Source organism: Rissa tridactyla, chromosome 13 (assembly GCF_028500815.1).
Source record: "Rissa tridactyla isolate bRisTri1 chromosome 13, bRisTri1.patW.cur.20221130, whole genome shotgun sequence".
Taxonomy (NCBI): Eukaryota; Metazoa; Chordata; class Aves; order Charadriiformes; family Laridae; genus Rissa; species Rissa tridactyla.
Window position 1 is genome coordinate 4248474 of NC_071478.1, and position 23812 is coordinate 4272285.

General features: G+C 35.9%; 1 protein-coding gene across 4 annotated transcripts in view; it reads left to right on the forward strand.

Annotated features, from left to right (window-relative positions):
* The window catches only part of HECTD4 (HECT domain E3 ubiquitin protein ligase 4), a 76713-nt gene that overhangs the window by 6732 nt on the left and 46169 nt on the right, over positions 1-23812 (forward strand). For 2 of the 4 annotated variants that reach the window (XM_054220127.1, XM_054220129.1), the window contains exons 2-17: positions 5560-6077; positions 8620-8709; positions 9057-9187; positions 11467-11575; positions 12228-12366; positions 13321-13491; positions 14763-14955; positions 16318-16479; positions 16575-16688; positions 17533-17673; positions 18059-18291; positions 18732-18877; positions 20858-20928; positions 21603-21708; positions 22342-22462; positions 23340-23468. In XM_054220127.1, coding sequence (XP_054076102.1) covers positions 5560-6077; positions 8620-8709; positions 9057-9187; positions 11467-11575; positions 12228-12366; positions 13321-13491; positions 14763-14955; positions 16318-16479; positions 16575-16688; positions 17533-17673; positions 18059-18291; positions 18732-18877; positions 20858-20928; positions 21603-21708; positions 22342-22462; positions 23340-23468 — 2574 coding nt within the window. The remainder of the gene's footprint in view (positions 1-5559; positions 6078-8619; positions 8710-9056; positions 9188-11466; positions 11576-12227; positions 12367-13320; positions 13492-14762; positions 14956-16317; positions 16480-16574; positions 16689-17532; positions 17674-18058; positions 18292-18731; positions 18878-20857; positions 20929-21602; positions 21709-22341; positions 22463-23339; positions 23469-23812) is intronic. The other 2 variants (XM_054220128.1, XM_054220130.1) reach the window with 1 other exon arrangement.

The window sequence follows — 23812 nt, forward strand, 5'->3', positions numbered from 1 at the left end:
CAGTGTTTAAGCTAGAAAGCTGGGAGAGCTATTGCAAAAAGTTGTTGTTCCCATCTGTCACTGCCCATGCATTTTCTTCTTTCTTTTCCATTCTACTTCTTTCCATTCTATCTGCTGTTTCACACCAGGGAACTGGTCTGAAGAGAAAATCTAACTTAAAAAAAAAACAACACCAAAACAAAAAGCATCAAACAAAAAAAAACAACCCCACACACCCCAAAAAAGACCCAAAAAAAAACCAACCCAAAAACCAAAACAAAACCAAAAACCAGGCCCTGCTGCCTGGAGAGGAAAAGGGAGCAGAAGTTCTAGCAAGAGGAAAAAGCTGCCTTAAAGTGGCAGCTCACTTCCAAATTTTCTTAATGTGGTCATAAAAGCTCAGGCTGTAACTCTTCACGTAGATTAGCGTGTCTTAATTGTAGTACGCACAGTGGAGAAACACTTTACCTTAATAATAGTGAATGCCAGTGACTACTTTCTGGAGCAGTTTTGGCAAAAATATTGCTTCCCATTGAACAATATCTGGTTAAGGTCATGTTGTAGGACAAAAAATGGATACAGTAGGAAAGATGACATCGTCACCATAGTTGATGGTCTATAATTAGATACCTTTCTTGTCTCTCAATGTTGAAGAAGTTGTCAATGACCAATTAGCGTGACTGAACTTCAGATCAGCCATTTTCTAATTAAAATATTTATTAAAATTTGTTTAAAATAATAAACGGGGAAATAATATTTAAGGAAAAGATACTGCAAAATTAAAACAGTGACAATTAAACTTCTTAATAACACAATTTTTAATTATATGTAACTTCAGGCTGTTGAGCATGAGACTTTAAAAATCAAAACTTTTCAAAGGTAGTCTTTGCTAACTGGAAGTAGACAAAGCTGGAAAATAGGTAATGATCACAGTCATGGTGCATGAGCTGTAATTTCAAAGTGACTGAAGAGCAGGTTTCTCATTTGCAAAAAACGTCAATGTGATGTTTACCCTACTTAACAAAATCAGCTATAGAAAAAGATCTTTAAAAACAATGTTGTTTTATTTCTTCCCCTAATTCTAGTGTCTTGGTTACATTATAATTTATAATAGAATTATTTGGTTATACTAGAATTACACTTTTTTGCACTGACACAGCATTTTTTGCTGTTGTTCATTAGAAGTTATTCTTGAAAACCTTACGTTTCTATTATGAAGGGGTGGTTTTTGTTATTATTGATTGTTCCTAAGGGAAATGTTAATACATCTTATATAAAAGCACAAAATGGACTATTTTAAGTCTAACAATGTACGTAAGGTAGACAGATTTTAAGTTTTCTCTCAATTTTCTTTGTTTGTCTTCATAAAATAACTATGTTATTTTAACTGCCACTATGCATCTCTTTCATGTTCTTGTTTTCATAGTATATTAATCTGCATTATTTTTGTAGCTTGGCTAGTTATCTTTTTCTAATCCTGAATATAATCTGTATGTTCAGTTCTTGTTTAGTATTCTTCCTTTAAGCATATGTTTGTTTATGTTTTTAGCTTGATTGTGTTACTGTCAAGCTGCTATTTCTGTTAGGGAGTTTTTGAGATGTAAGGAGATACTTAGCTAACTTTTATGGCAAAGCAATGCAATTGTTACATCCTTTTCATCCTCTTAGATTCTGTTTAAGCCTTGATAGTTAAAAGTGATGGGTGCTGTGAAGTCACTGATTATTTATGGTGCAGGTGGCTGCCTGTAATGTGCTTGCTTTTGGTTGTCTGCTTCTGAGATCTCCCCAAGTGTAGTATAGGTAAATATCGAGGCAAGGTGCCCAAATACCACTAACAAAAGGATGCTGGAAATTAGTCTTAAATCAGAGCTTAAACTCAAGTGTAAATACTGAGACATCAAGGAGGCAGGGGGAAGGGGGTTTTACCTCTTGCTGAATGAGGAATAGTTTTGGTCAATGAAGTATTGTAGAGGAGAGCTTGAGTAACAGACATGTGCATCTGCAGGGAAATGAATTGGTGCTTATTTTAACAAAGAGAATGGTCAGATCTTCTGGATAGGAGGAGAATAAACTAATTTGGGGGAGGATTAAATTTTGCTGGGGGATTTAAAAAGGGAGATTTGGCAGAGTACACCAGCTTTTATAGCCTGAAGTAACCGTCTTTTGTGGGTGCAGCCTCGGGCAAGAGGTGTTCAGAATGGCAGCCTCTGACAGCTGGAGGGTGCCAGGGAGGTCTGCAGTAAATCAGCTGGGTAAAGGATGGGGAAGACCTTTCTGATTCAATCTTCATACAAGTCATTTTAGCATAGACTTTCTATTTCCTTTCTTCACCTGTGTCTTTTATAAACACTGGTAGTTGTATTGTCTATTTCAGAATTTGTGAGTAAATGTTGTGGGGCTTTTTTCTTACATTTTATTTTAACCTGCTTTGACTTCACGTAGCTTCAAGATAACAAGCATTGCCTGAAGATATGAGAAAACTAGTCAGTGTGCTGAGGAAACCTTGGCAAGGGCTGTGATTCCTTTATGAAGTCTTTCAGCTATCCAGAGGGAAGCAGTATATATAACATGGGCCAAGTGAAGCTCTGTCATTAGTGTTGGATTAGAAAGAGGTGTGTTTTGCTAACCAGTGAGAACCAGAATGGTTCCCTGGTGTGTGGCAAGATCTTAAGAGCGTGTCTGAACCGTGAAAGCTCCCAGGTTGGTTGTCACAGACAGTCACTGTGAAAATTTGGTCTTGAAGCTCCTTTCTGGAGGTAGCTCTGAGTACTTACCTCTTGTCAGTAAAATGTCTTTTGAGGAAAACAGACTTTAACAAAATTTTCAGAAGGTTCCTGTAGATGACCGTATGCCTTTCTCCTAATATCCTGTTACTTTCCTGGAAGTGTGAATGCCTACTTAGACCTTCATATGAGGTTGAATGGTTAGGTTTTTTCACTGCTTCCGTAAGCTGTGTATGAAAACTAGATGATGTAAATTGCTTTATTTTCAAAAATCAGTAAGTCCCATTTTGGAACTGTCTTCTAAATCTATTGAATCTAGTATACTTAATATATTGTTAACCCAAATTAGTGCAAATTTGCTTTATGAAAGACCAAAGCAAAACACTCTTAACGGTTCCAGACACACCATACTATGCTTAAAGTGAATTATAAACTGCGAGATCAGTGAGAAAATAAAACTTCGGTAGGGAAAGGCTTTTCATCAGTACGTCTGCAAATATTTGACACTGACTTCTTGTCTTGATTTATACAAGACAGACTCAGATGTAGAGCAGTATCAAAAACAAACAATCCATCTTTCTGCTAAACTGTGGGACCTGAGGGACAAGAGCATGTAACACAGTGCAACCAGTTTTCATGTGTACCTTTAGTTGGACCCAAATGAATGACAAAATTTGCAAGGTTAAACTATATCCAAAACATGGACCTTTCTGCAACAATTTGGTTACAATTTTGTTGATGAGAACCCATCAAACATAACTTTGGTGACTTGAAGGAAACTGAAAAAAACATTCATCAGTTGCAATTGGAACTCAGTCTCTGGTTGCATTTGCAATATGGCTGAAATAAAGCAATTCTCATGTGTTTGAATATTTGAATATTTAAACCTTTCGCTTGTAACTGGGTACAGATTTGTCCACATGAGGTTGTACAAAGTTTGTGAATTAACATAGTAGTAAACTTATAGTTTAGGTGGGCACAATGTTTTGAACTATTATCTGGCATGGATTGCAGGGTTCTACTATCCGTATGGGAAAGGGGGAAGACTATAGGCAGCCTCCCACTACCACCACCCTGCCTCATGGAAGTATCACCTAAAGGGAAAGCCAGCTAAGCAGACCACAACTTGTCTTTCGTGGTGTCTTTGTTACTAGCATAGCCAAAGACTGTAGACCTATTTTCTTCAGCATTTAACTCTCCAGGTGAAAACATACATTCTCTTTTGCCTCCATTTCTGCAGCTTGTTATCGCTTAGTTGAGGATCCATCATGTATTTAGTTTAGTTCAAGGAAGTCAAAAGAAAGTTTTAGATTGCATCTATAATAGAGAACAATTAAACTTATTTTGGAGACAATAGAACACACAAATTAATATGAGGTAGTTATTTTAAATGTATAATATATGGTTTAGGTATTAATATTCTTAATCTCTTTGAAGAAATTAATTAAAAGAGATTCTTGAGTTTTAAGGAGCTCTATATGAACATCTATTCAAGTATAATTATTATGTGAATTACTTTAAAGTGAACTTTTCATGACTCTAATGATAAGTGTTCTACTGAAAGCTGTTTCATTGACTTTAGTAATGGTGTTTGTAGAAATGGCAGATGTGATTTGTCCTGAAGCGTTTTATCAAGCTGTTGAAAATTGTACAATTAGACATAAACATCTATTTTGTATTCTGTATGACTACTGCCTCCAATTAAAAATAAAAAAACCCCACAACCCTGAATGAAATTACCCATTGTGTCTCTTAATCTCTCACGTTCCCCTGCCTTTTTTTTTTTTTTTAATTAAATTAGGGAAGGACAGCTTTACAGCATAACAATGGGCCAAAGAGAGTGTGTTTGGGGGTGGGATGAGATGAGGCAGTGTGGCATCCAGGCAGAAGCCCTGTGGATGCTGGATCCAAAGTATCAGAAAATGTCTGCCTCATTGATTTCCTTGAGCTTGCCATAGCTTAAGTGACTTTGCCGATCTCAACTGTTGTATGCTGTAGGGAGAAAAGTTGTCTGTAAATTACTTAATTCTGACTTCTTTCAAGTACTGGGCTGGTACTAACCCATAAATATGTTTCTTTCTGTCATGGTTTACTTGTTTTCTGTTGTTCCAGCTTTGTCTCCAGTTTTACTTAGAAGTGCCAAAAAGGCCTCTTTCTTCTGTCTGAAGTGATGATGATGAGACTTTTAGGTTTTTAAATTGTGGCAGCAACTGGAAATATTTTGAGAAAGGTGTAGCTAAGTGCAATATGATAAAATTGAGGAGGGGAAAAAAAGAACAGGGAAGGGAGAGTGTGTAACAAAACTCTTGGTTCATTTTAGATTACTGGTTTGTTTATTTGACAAGCACTAAAACTAAACATATACATTCTTAATACAAAATATTGTTGACATATTAATTTCCATAGAAGGGCTCTAAACTCAGCCCTTGGGACCCTCTACCCTGTCAGTCCTTTTGAAGTTCTTAGCAAAATTGCCTAAATAACAAAAAAAAATGCTCCAGGGGAGGTGAGTCTTTATTTTCAAAGATACTATTTCATATGTATTTTTATTTGCAATCCATATTATTGTTGTTTTAGCATCACGATTGAAAGTTTAAAAATCTGTCAGCAATCCTTGAGCCCAGGCTTCAGTGACAGTGCTGACTCAACAATAACAGACTCCATACCACTTGCATGCTCTTTGGCCTCCAGTGTAACTTTATCCATGCCCAGAAATTTTAAAAAAATATAAAATAATCCCACAATCTGTTGTACAGGACAGCTGATTTAGAAATCTTACTATAGGCATATGTTACTTTTTTTTTCCCTTAAGGAAAATAAAAGCCTATATAAATACCATCTTTTTAATTTCTTTCAGATATTAACATTTGAGACCAAGAATCCGACGGAGCTTGCTGAGCGCTTACGATCTGTGTGTGGAAACCAGAGCAATGCTTATGCTCGGCTGCTGGAGTACCGACTCAATGCTTTGCGTGGACTCTGGAATGCCCAGCGCCAGCTAGCCTTGGAGGAGCAGCATGACCGGGAGAGCTCGGGGGATGAAGAAGCACTGGCCTTGCTCAAGCGTCAAGGCTTGTTACAGCAGCCTGAACAGGCGCCGTTTACTTCACGGATGGGGCTTCTATTGGTCTTTCCCCTCATTCAGTCTCAAAGTAGAACAGACCCTTCTCTCTGTAACATAACTGCTGAGGTGCTATTGAATTGCCTTCGAGACTGCCAGCCTTTGAGTTTGACTAAGGAACCAGCTGACTGTCTCAATGGGATAGAGTCTTTACTGTGCTCCTGGCTGGAAGACACTTCTGCTTCAGGCCAACAGATTCCATATAAGCAAAAAGAAAATGCTGCTGCTGCCCTAGTTGCCTTGGCTTGTGCAAGGTAAGGAAACTGTACTGAAATGACATGTTGTGGTTGATATTGGTAGTAAGTGTTTATATTTAAACATAAGAATCAAAATGATATGACTGCTTTGTTACTACTAATTTTTGGTTTACTTTAGTCTTTCTAATATTTAAATATTGGTTTGGAAAGGGTGAAACTGATGAGCTAAGCATTTATTTTTTGCATGTGTTTAGCTTATGTAAAACCAGAAGGATCTAGTTTATAAATGCCTCTTGTGCGTATTGCTGCTTCTGCTGCAGTGGTCTGCTGTAGGAATGGTTCCAAATGTTTTTACCGTAGAGGAAAGTTGTCTCACTTTCCCTTTGTACTGCCCCTTTAATCCTGTAGTTTATGCATCTTCATTTGTCTGTAGAAGGCATTACTGCCAAGTTTCAGGGCAATTCATTTCAGATTTCAGTGTTGCCTGTGAAACATCTGGGGGCATTTTTTTACTGCATTGCTAGTGATGAGTTCAACCAGTGTAGGCTGAACTATCCCATGCCCTGCATGGGTTTAGCACAGCATCAGGTGACTGAGGATGAAGTGGCTGTTACAGCTTTTAATAAAACCTTACTCTTTAGGGGATGGGGCTTAGGGCAAGGGGGAGGAGCATACAAAACAGCTTCTGCAAAGCCCTATGAACCTGTTTATGAAGTCACTGTTTGCCTTTTGACTCTTGTCTGTCAAGTTTAAATCTGATTTCAGATGTTGACGTTCTCAGATGTCATGATTTGGTTTAGAAAAAGGTTTATTCAAATGAAAAGCACTTAATTTCTAGTGTACTTGTTCTAATGAAGTCAATGAGAAATCTACTCTATGTGGCAAACTCTTTTGCACTGCCAACTGCCTTATCTAAAAGGCAATGTACTTGAACATAGCTCGGATAAATTGGGTTTGATAAACATGATCTCATTTATTTTTTCCCCAGATGTCAGTTTTCAGGAAGTATGGGATGTTCTTTTGCAGCTGAATTTGTCTAAGAGCTAAATTTCAAATACAGCTTTTGAAATGAAGGTTGATCTTATGTTTTCTTTGCAAATCTGTCTTGCATTGCTTACAGAGTTGTAACACCCTGACATGCTTTGTTCACCTATGAAAGCCTTACATTTTTCCTTTAAATATGTAAGTCGTATGTTGGGTACGCTTATGAAGAAAAAGCCTGCAAAATTAGACTATTACTGAGATTCCTAGTTGCAATCTTGGGCGCTTTATATTACTAAGAATAAAACAACAGGGTGAATATTGCTTTAAATAATTAATTGAGGTGCTTTGAAGTATTCAGTGTCAATTTTCTCTAAGCTGAGGTTTATCAGTGAGAGCATAGAGCTGAAAATGGGGTGGGGGGGCGGAACAGGATTTGAGGTGTGGAGGAAGGAGATGCTGCTAGAAAGTTAAGGAGCTAAGACTGACCATGTGTGACAGAAAGCAAAAGGCTATATTCAGCAGAGTGCATGGAAAGGATCTTTTCAATTGATCAGTCATGCTTTTGAAGAAATCAATTCATAACTCGCTATTATCACATCTAAGATGCAGTCAGGATTCTTGTATATAGCTAGGCCATTATGTCTGGAAGTAAAGCCACCACATCTTTCAGAAAACGACTTCTTCCTAATACCCTGGCCTTTAAAACAGAAACTGTAAAATATATTTTTAAAGACTTTTACATGTCCCTATTTCTACAAAAAAACCCAGGTGTTTTCCACTATATTAACATACAGACTTCATAGGTTCTCCAAAAAAGTATTCAACTTATGAATGAAGAATTATAATTAGAGTTACGAACTCCATCTGTTTGTAAATATCGCAATAATGTTTTAAAGCAACACACTTTTAGGCAAGATTGGAAACAACTTCTACTTAGATTTAATTTTGTTTTCAGAAGTATCTAGTCCTTATATACATTTAAATGCATCACTTCAGAAGGGGAAAGGCTTCCAAATTGGTGTTTGGAAGCAAAACTAATCAGACTCTTGATAATAAATTAATTAGTTTGGTCTTTTCTATTTTAATCCAGAAAGCCATCTCTAGCTATGTCTGCAGCAGCTCTTACTAATACTTTGGCTCAGCCCCAGGAAGACCCACAAATTGTATTTGAAGATCTAAATATGATTAATCAGCTACAAGAAATACTGAAAGTAGCTGTCTGTAATAGATGCAAGATTGAGGTATTTTATCATGTGCCTAGATTGCATTTACTGTACATGTTGTTTTGGACTCAGCCTGGGTGCTGTGTCAGCCATGGTTGCTGATCTCCCTACCTGCATGGTGCTTCATCCTCTTCCAAAATGCGCGATTTAGACCGGCAGTTTGCCAGCATTCTTCCTTTATGTTACCCTTTCTTCCTCTTTTCACTTCCTCCACAAAAGAATGAAAATCATCCAGAAACGAAATGCAAATTAGAAAAGAAGCTTGATGACATATCTTGGATATTCTCTCTTTATGGTACTGGATATTACATTCTACATAGATGCTGTTGTCTGTCTGTATTCAGTCTTGTTTCAATAGACATCTTTAATTCATGTTTTTCTTATCCTTTTAGAGGGTCGCTGAAAACCTTTGTTCATACAGTGCATCTATTACAGAAACAAACTGATCTAGGATCCTTGCCTGTGTCTGATGTATTATACAGGTTTGTAGTGACTTTTCTAATCGTAGCACTTTTACCTCGGTTCTGAAAATGTGTAAGTGCATTTACAGATAAATGTCTTTAAACATGATCAAAAGACTTTAGGAAAGATCGAAATTTAGTCAATTGCAGAACGAGGACATTCGAAAGTCAAATCTAAAAGGATTTACTAATTGGTTTTTGGGTGTTAAGTTTTTATTTTTTTAATTAAATATTGATAATTCCTTCAAGTGGCTTATGAACTCTGACAGAGAATAATTACTTAAAATACATCTTCATCTTAACTTTTGATTTGGCTAGTTTTTGCTGTCACTGTTCTCTATGTATCTTACTTTATTTTCTGCTTAAAGGTTGTTGCTTTTGGAGGGAGGACCTGGATCACCCTCTTGTTTGCTTGGAGGAAAGCATATAGTGTCTTGGGGCTTTGAGGACATGTTACCTGCACCTGATGCCAACAGTAGTTCCAGCAGTGAAAATAAAGGTGAATTATTTCACGACTATCAGTATTAGCAGGGGAGGACAAGATGCTTTTAATGGTGATAATTGTTTAAAAATTAATGTAAAGCTTTAGAGACAGAAAGGATTTCTCCTTTTCTGTTGGAAGCAATGTAAAAGCACGTACAGCACATATCAAATAATCGAAAGCTGACGGGTTTAGAAGGACCGTCTGCAGAGAGAACTGGGCATCACAGGAGTGTCTTGAAGCCTGATATAGAATGAGGGGGGAGGGCAGCAACTGTGTGGGTACTTTGTTGTCTTAGTCTACATTCAGAACTGAAGTTTTGAAAACACAGACCTAATTTACAGGAATACTAAATGGTTTACACTGTTTGGTTTGTCATACCCATTCTCATTAAATTGATCTAACTTGATACGTAAATTACTTGTTTGCTTCTTTTTTAAAGTTGATCTGGGGATCAGACGGAAAAAATTATCCTGTTTTATATTAAGAGGCTAAACCTTAAGTCTGGTGTGTTAATGATAGTATAATGGGGTTCAGAAAACCCATTGCTTTTCAGTTGCTGAAGATCAGATGCTATTTAAATTGGTTTAGTAATCAGGTTGTAGGAAACAATCAAAAGCAGTAGATACAGTGACCCTCGCTGACTTCAGTGGGAATTTTGGAGGGAGATCAAACTGAGTTTGGGTATGATCCACTTGTTAGTCTGTCAGTAAGCGTAACTTTTTTGTCCTGTACAGTATCACTGTATTCAGTAGCTAGCTATCACTGTCAGAGCATCTTTATTTTTAGAAGTAAAAATTCATTGCTTTTTTTCCTTTTTTCCCCTTCTACTTTTGTTTCTGTCCAGTCTGTTTTTTATGTCCTTTTTTTTATGCTTGCTTTTGTATTTCTTTCCCTGAATTAATTCTTAGTTTTTATTGCTTTGTTTGCTTACCTTTTTTGCGCTAAATAAGAGAGTTCACATTGCTTTAGAAATATTTGGTGAGATCTCATTAAGTTTAATGGAAGCCATAGGAATTTACAAATTCAAATTGTCATTTTAGGCTATCTGCAAATTTATTGATGACATCTGTATTTTGAAGAGGCTTTCTTGCTAGGAGAGTGACTAGATTTATTTTTTTTCCTTTCCCTAGTTGACTGTTCAGATTCTGTGAACTTAAGTAGGTTGACTGGTTTATTGACATTCCTGTTACAAAGCTTTGCCTTGTGTATCCCGTCTTGATTGTTAATAGTAACTACTTTGTGAGTGACAAAGCTATGTTTTTCAAATACATTTTGTCTTAATTTAAGTGTTCAGAGGTGGAAGGGTCTGCTTATGAGCTTTAAGAGAAGCACAGAGTTGTACCAGAAATTAGATCAAGGCTCAATATTAGATTATTCCTTCCTCGCAAACAGTGTGTTATACCAGCAGTCCAGAGCAGAAAGGCTTGCATAGTCATAAGCCTTGATAGTATTTTATCTTGATGCCAGTTCTGAGTTCTGAACAGCATTACCTGTTGCAAAACCAGAAGAGAATGGTCTTCTGCTCCTTTGCATCATTCTGAAGGCATTTAATAGCAAATACTCAAGTTGTTTTATATTTGAGTAAAGGAATTTTCCACTTGAACTGATTTTGGTTGAGTAGGCCTGCGTTCCTGAGCATGGTTGGGTATGCTAGTCTAGTTCCTACTGTATTTACAGTTTTGAATAGTGTGCAGAAAAAGCCCATTCAAACTTACTGGTGTTTTGGTTTTTTGGGTTTTGTTTTGTTTGGGGTTTTTTTTTTGGTTTTTTGGTTTTTTGTTTTTTTGTTTTTTTTACAGAAGCTTGGGCCATAATACCAAAACGCAGGTCTTTAATACTGAAATGAGAACACAACACAGGAAAAATAAATTATTCAGAAATGGATTATGTACATTTGAATCATGAAAAAACAGTGCTGATGTCACTTACTATCTCAAAAGAGAAGCTGAATGACTAGCACCTAATTCTTGTTAAGTTTATTTAGCAATGACAGGAGATTTAAATAGCCCTAGTATTCGTGTGAGTGAGTTAGGTGTAATCTGGGCACCTCTGTAAGGCATGAAAGTAATGTAAAACGAATGGACTCTGACTACGTTACAGTAGCTCTTAGAACACTGAATAATAAATTCGGTAGGAAAAAAAATGGTTCTGACCTGTCAGTAATGACCTGTCATCAGCATCTGTTGATTTTCAGTTGCTGTGGTAGCTACCACAGAAAAGTAATGACCATGGAGAATTTCCAGCTTTGTGTGTTACAGAGGAGGTCTCTGCTCTATTCTTTCTTCCTGATTCAGATGCAGACTTAGGGCGCTGTCTTGCAGCAGATGGGCTCTATCTTTATACAACAAATTCAGTGGGCAGAGGAATAAGCAAATTAGGATCTGGATTACATGGTACTTTGCGGTAAGTGACAGTTGAATATTTGCTATTCTGCAGATCTGTTTTAAAAAAAAAATAAAAATTTACTGTTTTGGTAAACCTCTCAGAAGTTAGATGTAATGACTAGAGCGTATTAGGCATTATCATTAAATGCTATTTTAATGTTTTCTTTTCCTTATCTGAAATTCTTCTTGAGTATGTTTTCTCTAGAATTGTAGAATAATTTAGGTTGAAAGGGACCTCTGAAGGCCATCTAGTCCAACCTCCTGCAAAGAGATATACTAGCAGAATAGCTCGTGTTTTAGATTTGATTTTATTTTTTTTAATGGATAGTAAGTTGGTTTAGTCTTTGAGAGAAATATACTTTAGAGTAGTTGCGTCATCTTGTACTTACTTATAGTTGTACAATTGCCGAATATGTATTTGTTTTCTAATTATGTCATTCATTATATAAATGATTAGTGCAGATGTGACTCACTGTACCTTCTTGCTTCTTTATTGCTTGGAAGTCATGGGGCTCATTATGCTTAAAGTGTTTTACACTAGCAATTGTTGCCTTATGCTGACTTGAATTTAAGTTCAGTCAAAGTTCAAGAATGTGGTTGTGAGTTGTTCTTAGAAAAACAAAAAATAGCAGAGTTTTAAAGAGTTTTAATATACTGCTTTTTTTTGCCAGAGGTTTTGTGTACTGCCGTAATGAGGAGCTGGAGACTGGGTGGGTTGCTTTTGGCAATGGCAAACTTCTCCATCGGCCTGTCTCTTTTGATAATAAGCCTCACTCCCTTTTCCAGGTTGTGGATCAGCATACCCTTCAGGTAAAAGGAACAGTTAGGATGTTCATTGCAGAGTTAGAGTAGAGTAAGAAAATGTTCTTAAGTAATTACAATAATTTCTAGCTTTAATTAGTTTTGTCCTTGAAGCTTCTTCTTTTTACTTTGTGAAATTGCCTTTTTATAAATATCCATTGAAAGCATCGCATGATAGAACTTGGAAGTTATGTTATAGATATTACTCTTTCCATGTGTTAGTGTGTGTGTATCTATACATATGCATGTATATCTGTGTGTATATATGCGTATATACAGACTTGCATTGTACTATGTTACAGTATTGTAAGAGCTAGACTATAGTGTAGTCACATTATAGAACAATCAAGCAATAGTAAAATGGACTTCGACTTAAACTGAAAACATAATCTTCCTGAACAGCTCATTATTCTTCTACTATAATAAAATTCAGGTATTGTTTCTGATCTAATTGTGTTTTGTAGATAAACAACTGTCATCCTTTGTAAAAATGGATAGTTTAATTACTTTGGGTTTTTTCCTGCCATGGTTTTTTATGTCTGGATATGTACATTTATGTCCAGTGTGTTTCCTGAAACTGAGAACATTTGAATTCCCCTTTTCTTCCAAAGTTTCAAGTAATGTTTCAGAGAAGTTGCAGAAAGTAGATAACTCTTCAGCATGTATCTTTTCATTATGGTACTATGGGTATGTTCTCAATCATTACAGAGGAGATGATCCTTTTATTTTTAGATACGTTAAATTTTTAGATATATATACGCTGTTTTGTATGCAGTAGATCCATTTGGCAAACATCATAGAACAGCTCTTCATAACAAATGAGTGTAATAGTACTATTATGTCCAATAATAAGCCTCTTACAGACTAACTGCACTTGATATTTATTTATTTTTAAGCACACTGTTAGTACTCATAAGAACAAATTTCAAAATAAGAAATGTTAAGATGCTCTTTTTCTTGTAGGTATGTCAGATAATCCCAATGCCAGTAAATCACTTCCCAGTTGGCAGTACTATGACTACCGTGCATCTTTCTTCAGATGGTACATATTTCTACTGGATTTGGTCTCCTGCAAGCCTCAATGAAAAAACACCAAAAGGCCACTCTGTTTTTATGGATATTTTCGAACTTATAGTAAGCAAATTATGTGTTTTTTATGAGTCTGGAGTTGGTAGCATGACTACTGCCTGATTAAGTATCAACATTTTCAAATCAATATATTAGGTTTGAGTATTCATATATGTAATCTGGATAGCTGTTTGTAATGTACTTACGAATTATCTTTTAACATGACAGAAGGTGTATTGGTCAGCTCTATATTCAGAGGATGTATGACCATCATATACTCCAGCAGTATAAATTGTCTTGTAACATAAAACGTATTTTATTATAATTAGCAATTAAGCTTTATGCTGGGACAGTAATTCAGTGTATTAGGATTTAAACCATTGTTTACTGTAGATCTGCTTCATTGTGTTAAAAGCCACTCAGGTGCCACAAGTTACAAATACAATTGTTTTGTCTACACTGCATTTTATAGCCTAAAATGTTTTTATGTTGAATGACAGTCACTGCTTTTAGTGTAAAAACAAATGCATTTCAAAATATTAAGTCTAGAGAAATGTATCAGTAGTTTGAACACCCTTTTCTCTTAATGGTTTATGTATGTGTGTGTATATATATATACATATATATGCTTGCATTTGTATATGTGTGTGTGTATTTTAATTTAACAATGAAGCACCTCAGTCTAAAATTTTACTCATTTATACAGCAGAGCTTACAGCAATTCATAGATCTCCAGTATCGATGATTGAAATTGTACGAGGATTTACTTTGGAGTACTTTGGGTGCAATGTCTGTACATTTGCTCAGCAGTTGCTGTACAGCGGCTGCACTGATGGGGCTGGAAGTGGTAGGCTATATTAGTACAACTTCTAGAAAATGCTTAATGCTGTAAATTAGATCTTTCTTCATTAAGAGGTGATTCTTTAATAACATATCCCCTGAATATTACAGTCTAAGAAAAATCATTGCATACGCTTCTTGTCTGGCAAATGATTTAACGGCCTCCTTTTACAAAATTTGCCAGTGAAACATCATTAAGAGCACAGGGATGTTAAATATTTTTAAGTAGAGTTCCATAAATAAGATTATGACAAGCAGTTCTGTCTTTGAGGACAGACAAAATAAAAGATACTATATTGAATGACAAAGTTGCAAACAAAACAAATACTTATCTGTCTAGCTTTTATAACACTTTCTTGTAAGAAATTCTCCCAGCAGGGTTTATGTTTGTATCCTATTTGATATATTGTATTGTTCAGTTTTACTGTTCAGTTAAGGTAATCTGTCTCCTACAGGTTTCAATATCTAAAAGGTTTTTTTCCCTCCTATTTTAATAGGTTGAAAATGGTGTATGTATAGCAAATCCTCTACAGGAACGAATTATATTAATGAGAAAAGAGGGTGAATCTGCAAAGAGTATAAACGAGATGCTTCTAAGTAGGCTGTCTAGGTATAGAGCGTCCCCGTCAGCAACGTTGGCTGCTCTCACTGGCTCTACAATCTCCAATACATTGAAAGAGGACCAAGCAGGTCAGAAGAGGTTTTACTGACTCAGTAATTGTTCATATTTTGTTTCTTAACACATATCTTACCAGTTTTAGTAATTAATAACCTCTTAGGACGTGTAGAAAAAAAAAAAGCAGTTTGCATTTTTTTCCTGAAATAAGTGTTTGAAAGATAGCAGTATTTGCTTAATGTTTGAATTATGAGTTCCTTTGCTAAATTAGGCATTGATTGTGAAAAAAGTTTAAGAATGAAGAACAGGAATATTACCTGTAGCAGCCTTTATTCCCCATGTATTCAATTATAGGACTGCTTTATGCCACATTTGATCAAACTGATAATTGCATTTAGCTGCTGGCAGTTCAAGTGGGCTTCTAGTTGTTATGTAAAAATGGACTGCAGTTTAGAAAATTAAACTATTGTTTCACAAGTAAGTTGAATATTGTCAATTGGAGGTAACTTTGCGTTTTTGAGTTGGACAATATTTGTGGGCTTGCTGAAACTACCAAGTTAATTAGGGATTCGTGAATGAACAGCATTGATGGTTTTCAGGGTGATTTGGAGCTTTAAGATTTGTCTTAAGATAAGATTTTATTCGGTTTCCTGAATTACTTCTCTCCTTCCTTCATATGTACATGAGTTTTTCTTCAATTTTAAACAATGAAAGATATTTCCATAAAAATAAATTATACAGGAAATAAATATACTTGCAGGGAAATTGGCAGAGAGTTAGCTTGAAGAGCTGTTTTAAAGGCTGTGTTTTGCCAGTTAACAACTAGAGTGCTACAGAAGAAGAATAAGTGGTTTTTCTTGGATAATTCTTTAGTCGGTGCTCGGAAAAGTGTTGATCAGTTGTGGCAGGAGCTAGATTGTTATGACTGTATACGTTTCATGTGGAGCAGGAGAACTTAAAATTGTAAATGCATAGTGAATCTCAAATGATTTCTTTATGTAAAAGACTGTTTGGGTCTAAGAAACTGCTTTCAATGTATTTACCACCATACAATTATTAAAACAGTTTAAGTTTATACTTAAATTTAGGCTCCTAATTTTCCTGGTTTGGAAACCAGGGAGAGCATCTGTCATTTGTTTTAGTGGCCAGCCCAGCCTAAACCATGACACTGTCTTTAATTTTTAAGTTATTCTCCTTAGTTTAATAACCTGTGAAACTGTATCGATCGATGCTGAATGTGTGCGATTATGAGGCCATCCTTATATACAACTTCTTAAAGCAACTTCTAAATGCTGCAAAATGTAGCTTAAATGAATTTCCATATTGATGTATTTGAAGTCCTAAATAGAAATCTGCCTTGTTTGCTGCCTGTTACGAATTTTTAATGTTGTGAAGAAATACATGTTTGTGTTGGATTTTTCTGTTTAATATTTCAGCTGCGAACACTAGCTGTGGGCTGCCACTGAAAGTATTAAGAAAGACTCCGATATACACATGCGGAACATACTTGGTGATGTTGGTCCCACCCCCAGGTGGATCAGGCAGTTCTGCAACACGCTCACTCTTTGGGGGAACGAGTGCTTTGTCATCTTTAAAAAGTAAGTTGGAAACATTTGTGGCAGATTTTAAGTCCTTGATTTTCTAAAATACAATAAACTTCTCAGAAATTTATTGGAGACTTTTTTCTATGTAGTTCTTGCTTCAAGCTTGGTGTTCAATATTTCGGATGGGCAGTTCACGAGCCGAGCAGATCTCATTGATGCTGCAGGAAGTTCACTTGGACGTGGTGCTCTAGTTCCGGGACTTGGTAAGAAGGACATCTTTTTTCTGGGAATATTTCAGAACTAGACATATCCAACCCTTAGATTCTAAATAATCTGTCTGGATTTTAATTTGCAGTAAGCAGCTCTGGAGTTGGTGGGATTTCATGTCTGTAGTGAAATTCTGTAAATTTAACATTTTTGAAAGTTCAGAATTCCCTGAAGGAACTTCCAGTATCTTGCCCTTGCAAGCCATTTGAAAGATGTAGACAAATGGGTTATTTTTTAACTTTAAGATACGGTAAAGTGTCTGTAATCCACTCATACCTTTCCTTTTACTGTTTTGGCCCTGCTAGTGTTAGTAGGCTTTAAGCTTTTCAGGAGATGAGTCTCTAAGCTTAATTTTTTTTTTTAACACTTGCACCATACAGACTGTCAGTTTTATTAAAGCTATTATGTTTTTACCACAAGGCCTTCAAAACAAGTTCGAAGGTGTTTAATTGTCAATAGCTGTAGTAAAATAAATTTGGAACGTTTTTCCTTCTGCGTTTTCTAGGAGTTACTAGTATCTGATGCCAGACTTACCGATTTTTAGTTTGTGCGCTGTGGCAGTGTGTAAGTTTGTGGAGGAATGATATGTACTTATAAATAACGAGCACTGGAGTATTTGCCTGAAACAGTTGCTGTTATACATTTACTTGAAACATCAAAAGGGACGTGCATTTGCTTCATTCCTTTACTAAGAAATCTCCTTCAAATGTTTTTCATTCCCATACTTTGTTATTAAATTGCTGTCATGTGACAGAACTTTTAAAGCTATAAAAATACTTTAGTCAGGTTTTCTAACGAACACTCTAAAATCTGATGTGTGAAATATTTTCCTTTTCTTAGGTGCCTGTTATGATACTATGAATAACATGATATGGACGTGCTCTAATGATTATATTGATCAGTGGTGTAATCCTGGGAACCAGGCGTTCCATTGTGTCTGTCAGAGATTGGGAGTGAGTCATGTCATTACAGAGCCCAAAGGTGAGGTAAACCTACAAGTCAGCATTTTATACTAAGTGGAAGTGAAATGTACAATTATCGTAGAATTAAATACACAGAAACTATCTTCTGAAACTTTCTATTAAAAGTTGAGTTCATTCTTGAAAAGTTGTTTATATAAATATTAGTCATGGTTTGTCTTTGCTTTAAGAAAGGAAAAAGCAAAAGCAAGAAGTATTTGGAAGTTTCCAGATTCTTGCTACCTTTAGCATGTTAAAAAAGTGATGAGGGTAATTCTTTTGTTTATCGTGTTGGTGGATGTCCTGAAGTTAGAGGAGATGATAATGATATATTGCATTTTAGAAGCAAATGCTAATGCTATAGTCTGTGTTTGTAGACAGCACTTGAACTGCTTTTCTCCTCCTAGGGGATGCAACAACCACGAATGAGGTTATTAACCAGTTACTGCACCATGTTGGTGCCATGTGTATCCACCAACTCAACCTGCTTGCAGCCAGCAACAGTCTTCCCATAACAAATTTTTTGGGCAAACAACATCCAATTGAAGCACACCATCTCAGCAGTATTTGTGACATTATGGAGAAAGCTATGGTGAATGGAGATACCTGTATAATACGCTGCATCCTTGTTGTCTTTCAGGTACAAGGGCATCTTAATTGTACTTCACAATAAACACTTAAAAAAAAAAAAAAAAAAAAAAGCTGGTTTAGAATACAGGCAACCACTTGATTTTATTAGTTTTAATTTTTTCTCCATTGCATTTGACCTAGCAGTGGCTTTGTAGTATTTTATACAGCCATTTAAAAGTCCTAATTTAAATGTAATTGCCACCTTTACAGATTAAAATCAAATCCAGAGAGCTTACTTCCTTATTTCTTTCTCCCTTTCCTCTCAAGGGGATGGAAAAAGAGAAAGTGCGTCTCTTCTTGAAAAAGTACTAGTCCAAATTTTGGAAATCCAAAGTCAATTTCTGACTCTGAGATTTCTAGTGATACATAGTTCGAGAAACTGACTACAGAAAATGAGTTAATGTGAACAATGTTTAAGTTTTTAATATTGTTGTGTTTAATTTTTCTTAGGTGGTTTTTAAATTTTTCTTCAGTCCACAAACTGAAAGAAACAGAGATATTGTTAGAAGGTCTGGCTTATTGCTTTGGCAGTTACTGATGGCACCAAGGGATCAGATTTGCTCTGAAATTCAGAAGGAGGTTTGCCTGGCTATTAGGTGAATATCTGTTTTGTCAAATTAACTTAGATTTTAGATTATTTGAAAATGTTGTTACAGGTGAACATTCAAATTGTATTCAGCAGTTCGATTTAAAATTAACATGATGACATTTAGGTCAGCATAGTATGATAAAATTACTATGACTTGTATCTGTGGAAGAAGGGAAATACAATGTGTTTTTCATTATGACAATGAAATAACAGAGAGTAATTACTTCCCATACTTCATTTGTTGCTTTCTATTAGCTTTCTTTAGTGTTTTTTTTTTAATGTTTATTATAATACAGTTGCTAAGTTTAAGCAAAGTCTCCTAAACAAAAGGAATGTAAGGGGAGGCAGAACGAATAATACTTGAGGAGTGCTATGAGATTGAAGATACAGGAAGAACGCTGGCAGGGGGTAGTAAGACTGTCTGGAGAAAGCCAGGTTTATGTTTAGAAAACGGGAGTCTCTTTTGGCAGAGGGGTGGGCGTTTTGTCTCTGGGCTGGTACACCAGGTCATCAAACACTTGCTTTAGCTCCACATCGTTATTAGTTACTGCATCTCTTGAACCTGCTGCTGTGTAATTTCCTTTCTCTGGCTTGTCAAAATAGCAGAATGACTAAGTACGGGGAAGCGAGCAAAAAGTGTGATTGTGTATCACGAAAACGAGATAATGTAAATCTCAAGGACAAGGAACGCTGTCTCAAATGTCCCAAGTACAAATATAATCTGCCTTCAAGTGGGAAGTGCTCCAAAGGTTGAGAACAAAATCTTCTGAAACTCAACCTGTGTTTTTTTGTGTGTGAATCACGACATTCCAAATTTCAGTGACTTTATGCAGCTCTAAGTGAAGAACAGCACATCTTTAGTATGATTATCTAGCATTTTCAGGGTCTTGATTTTTGACAGGGAAAAGTGTATCCTGTCAACTGTATGGACAGCTGCTGTACTTTTCACTTGTTTAACCCTATATCCTCCAATGACTTGTAAAAAAAAAAAAATAAAAAAAATAAAAATCAGAGATGGGTATTAGGTAATATCTCATTCCTCCTGTGTTCTCATTGGGGGACTCTGATACCAACAAAAACCTCAAACTTAGCTTGCAATGTGTGATAACTTTTCCTGATGTTTGTAGCATAAGTTGGTCAGCATGAGCCAGAGGGAGGGAAGCTGCAATGATCTTTGCTCTCAGTGTGAAGCTGAAAAACATACCAGTTTTCTTTTCTGAGAGTGTTATTTAAAAAGGAAAGAGAAAAAGAAAAGAAGAAAAAGTATGCATAATAGTTTCAGCACTTCAGTCAGTCACGAAGTACTCCTTTTAAGTTATTGTGATCTTCTATCTTGATGTGGTAATTCAAGTACAAAGGACAAAGTTCATCACAAGTTAGAGGGGAAAAATATCTCCACAAGGAGCATTTATGCATAGCTGTGTTGTTTCCAAAATGCTAGTTCTAGAATCTTCTGCTTAGCTTAAGCTAAGACTTCTATAAGGAGTCACTCTTTAATAAGCATAAAACTGTAACAGTATTGGCTTCTTGATTACTGTCTCCTGCATTTTCCATTGTTCTTATCGCAGATAAGCCATAGCTCTTACCCCATCACGAGTTGAGTCGTTCTCTAAGCCTTCATCCCTTTTTTTCTCTGACATCATCTGTTTCCTGAAAAAAAATTAGTCTTCTGTCATGTATACAAGTGATTAATGTGGAGTTTCTCAGAGGGAAGCAAACAGCTCTTGAAGATTGCTTTGGGACCTAAACAATAAAATATGCTTGATTACAAGAGATTTCTGGAGAAAACAGCTGCATTTTGACTAATGCAAATGTTAAAATATGGAGGATGCTTTTCTAAGTTGGAAGAAGCTATTACATAGTCATTCTAAATGTTACATCATATACTAAACTGAGATTCTGTGATGCCATTTTTTACGTGTCCGTTGAAATTATTTTCTTCACTTCTAAATACATTCATTAATACGTGGTTTTATTTTTTCTTTAGCTCTGGTTTAAATATCCTGTATCCTGGGGAAGCAGAAATCAATAATTTGTTGAAATTGGTCTTAACTGAAGGTGAGAACGTCTTATTGACATGTGAGAGTGTGTTTTTTCTAACTGAAAACAAAAAGTGAAAATACTTCCCAACCTCTGGAGGGAGAACAGTTCAGAATATTGAGCGCTAGTCTGCTTTAAACTTCTCCTATTCTAGGAAATTATAGAATGCTTCAAATTCTGAAGCCGCCTTCTGAATGCCTATGGTCAAGCATATGTAAGGTGTAGAAAAGGAAAATCTGTCTCAATTGGGCAGCAATTTGAAATCAAAAAGGATTAAAGTTCTCTTTGTCAGTATTGGTAATGCTTCTTGTCCAGGTTGTGTTTTAGAACACCTAGTTAGCAGTTAGTGTTAACCACAGCAATTACACAGTAACCAGAAGTAATTGTAGTCCTTAGTGAAAGAGTAATAATCTACTTGCATTCACCATGAAATGGGAGTCTGGGCTTAGAAGCAGCTGATGCACAGTAATTTGTTACTTCATAGGAACACGTTTGTGCGTCAGAGTCTTTGGAATTTAAAACAGTGCTATGTGCAGAGTAAGTTTTAACAGTCTGTAATATCAACAGGGAATCAGGTTACACTGTAAATATAGTAATTTCTGAGAAGTAGCATATATTAAGCAAGATATCGGAGGAAATAAAAATAATTCTGTAAAATGCTGTTTTGCAAAAGTTTTTGCATTCCATTTTAGGAGAGAGAAACAGAGGTCTCTCTCAACTTCGTGACGTTATCCTGACTAATTTAGCTGAACAGCTTCAGAACAACAGATTTGGAAGTGAAGATGATGATCATTATAGGTAAAATGCAACAACATGCTCCCCCTCCTCCTCAATTATAATGTATGTTTCTGTTATTTGCTTTAGGTAAACTTGTGTAAAATTCTGCTGAAATTGCTTGTTATCTTACTGGCAGCGTGACCTGAAATACTATCTTTGTGTCCATAGTGGGTGGAATTTCATTAGGGCAAGGGAGAGGGAGGTTTGACATTTTAGGGGAAACTTTGGAGACTTCCGTACACAGACTTCGTTTTGGATTCCCTGCTACTTACCATCGTTATGGTAAATGTGGATGTTAATTCATAACTACAATATTATGACATTGTTCTCCATATCACCACATTAGGTGACTTTTCAGCAGCAAAACTGTCAATCTCAAGTGCCTGTTCAAGTTGAGTATTTTTTTAGGAGTCATTAGATGTCATAAATCTACATCAATGCAGTCCAGGAAATCACTGGGGATCTGTTGTATTGGTTGTTGTTAGACATGTGAGGCTTAGTTTTCTTTATGTCTGAATCTCTAAAGTTGAACAGATACTTGTTTTGGTTTCACATAGTTTGTGATACAGCTTGCAGAGACATTTGAGATGAGCTATACAAAATACACCATAACTAGACTATTAATATTTAACATCTTTCTTGCATTTTTTCAAGACTAAATGATGAGCTGTTGCACTACATTCTCAAGATTGTTGTCCGAGAATCTTGTGTCTTAATCACCAAGTGCCAAACTGTATCTAAAGATGATTTTCAAAGGCTTCTTTCAACTGTGCCTGTAAGTGAAATGTATTTTGATAAAAGTATATTTGCCTTTGGTGGCTTTTCCTCCTTAAATCCATCATCTTCACTGAATATATAGAGGTGAAACTTTTATAGTTGTGTGTCTTAAAAAATACAGGAAAAGAATGTCTTTTGTTTATGTTGTTCAGGGAAGGAAGAAATATTTCGTGCAGCAAAGTAAATCATACAGTAACGATAAAACAGGTTTATATGTGGTTATATTTTTCCAATTGCTCTGGCAGGTGATTAAAGGAAGTTTGTGTATCTCCATCTTCAAAGCATTACAACGACTTAAAAACAAAATATTAACTCTTTCTACAGTTGTGTATAATGATTCATACAATCAGAAAGGATTATCATTTACAGAAAAAAACTGAGTGAAAGTTGACATTATTTAACGGTAAAAGAATGAATAGGTGTTTTCAGCAGGGCCAGCTCCCTGATCTGGCTGGTGGCAAAGGCGGGTGAGCTTGCATGCAGGCACTGGGGAGGGCACACGAAGTCATGGCCTGCGCTGCCAGCACCTTCAGGAATGTGAATTAAATTTAGCTTTATGGTGGCATTATCTTTCGAGAATTAGTTAATGTTACAGTACTTGAGTATTGCTATAGTGGTACATATTTGAATAAAATGGTGCTGCTTCTTTATATGTCTTGCAAATTACATCACAAAATTCAGTGTTTTTCAACCAGTTTCTTCTCATAAATATCTATTAACAAGCTTGTGTTAAATCAGCAAAAAAAAATTTCAGTTCAAGGGAAATTATTTTTTGCTTTTGCTTGTCTTCTTTCTCAACTCAAGTACGAGGATTGCCTGAATCAAGGTTGATTAAAGGGTTTAGATAATGTAAAGTGTGCTTATTTATGTTAAAGGCTGCATCTTCGTGTCTGCGGTATCTGATGGCTGTACAGAACCACCTCCTCAGTAACACTATTTTGATTAAACCTGATGAAAATGATGACAGTGACAGCTCCTTGCAGGGAGAGACATTGAAGGTACAGGTAAACACCAAGTTTTATTCTAGTATGGCTCTCTTCAGTCAGTGTTCCTGTGACACCTCTTGTTTCTGCAGCGCGTTCTACTTACACTGTTTTGTTGGTTCTTTTCCTCTTGATATAGTTAAATTACCATAGGCAGTTTTTTCCTGTTCTCCAGCTAAAGTCTGCAATTGTTTGTGTTCAGTATTGCAGCTTGGGTTCTGTGTTGTCAGTGAGAGCAGATACTTCTTTTCCTAAATACACATATAATGAGGCTTTAAAATGCATTTTAATTAATGTGTGCTAGTAAGAAAATTCATGTGCCAGGAATCCTTTCTGGATGCATTACCCTCCCATTTTCTCTTTTC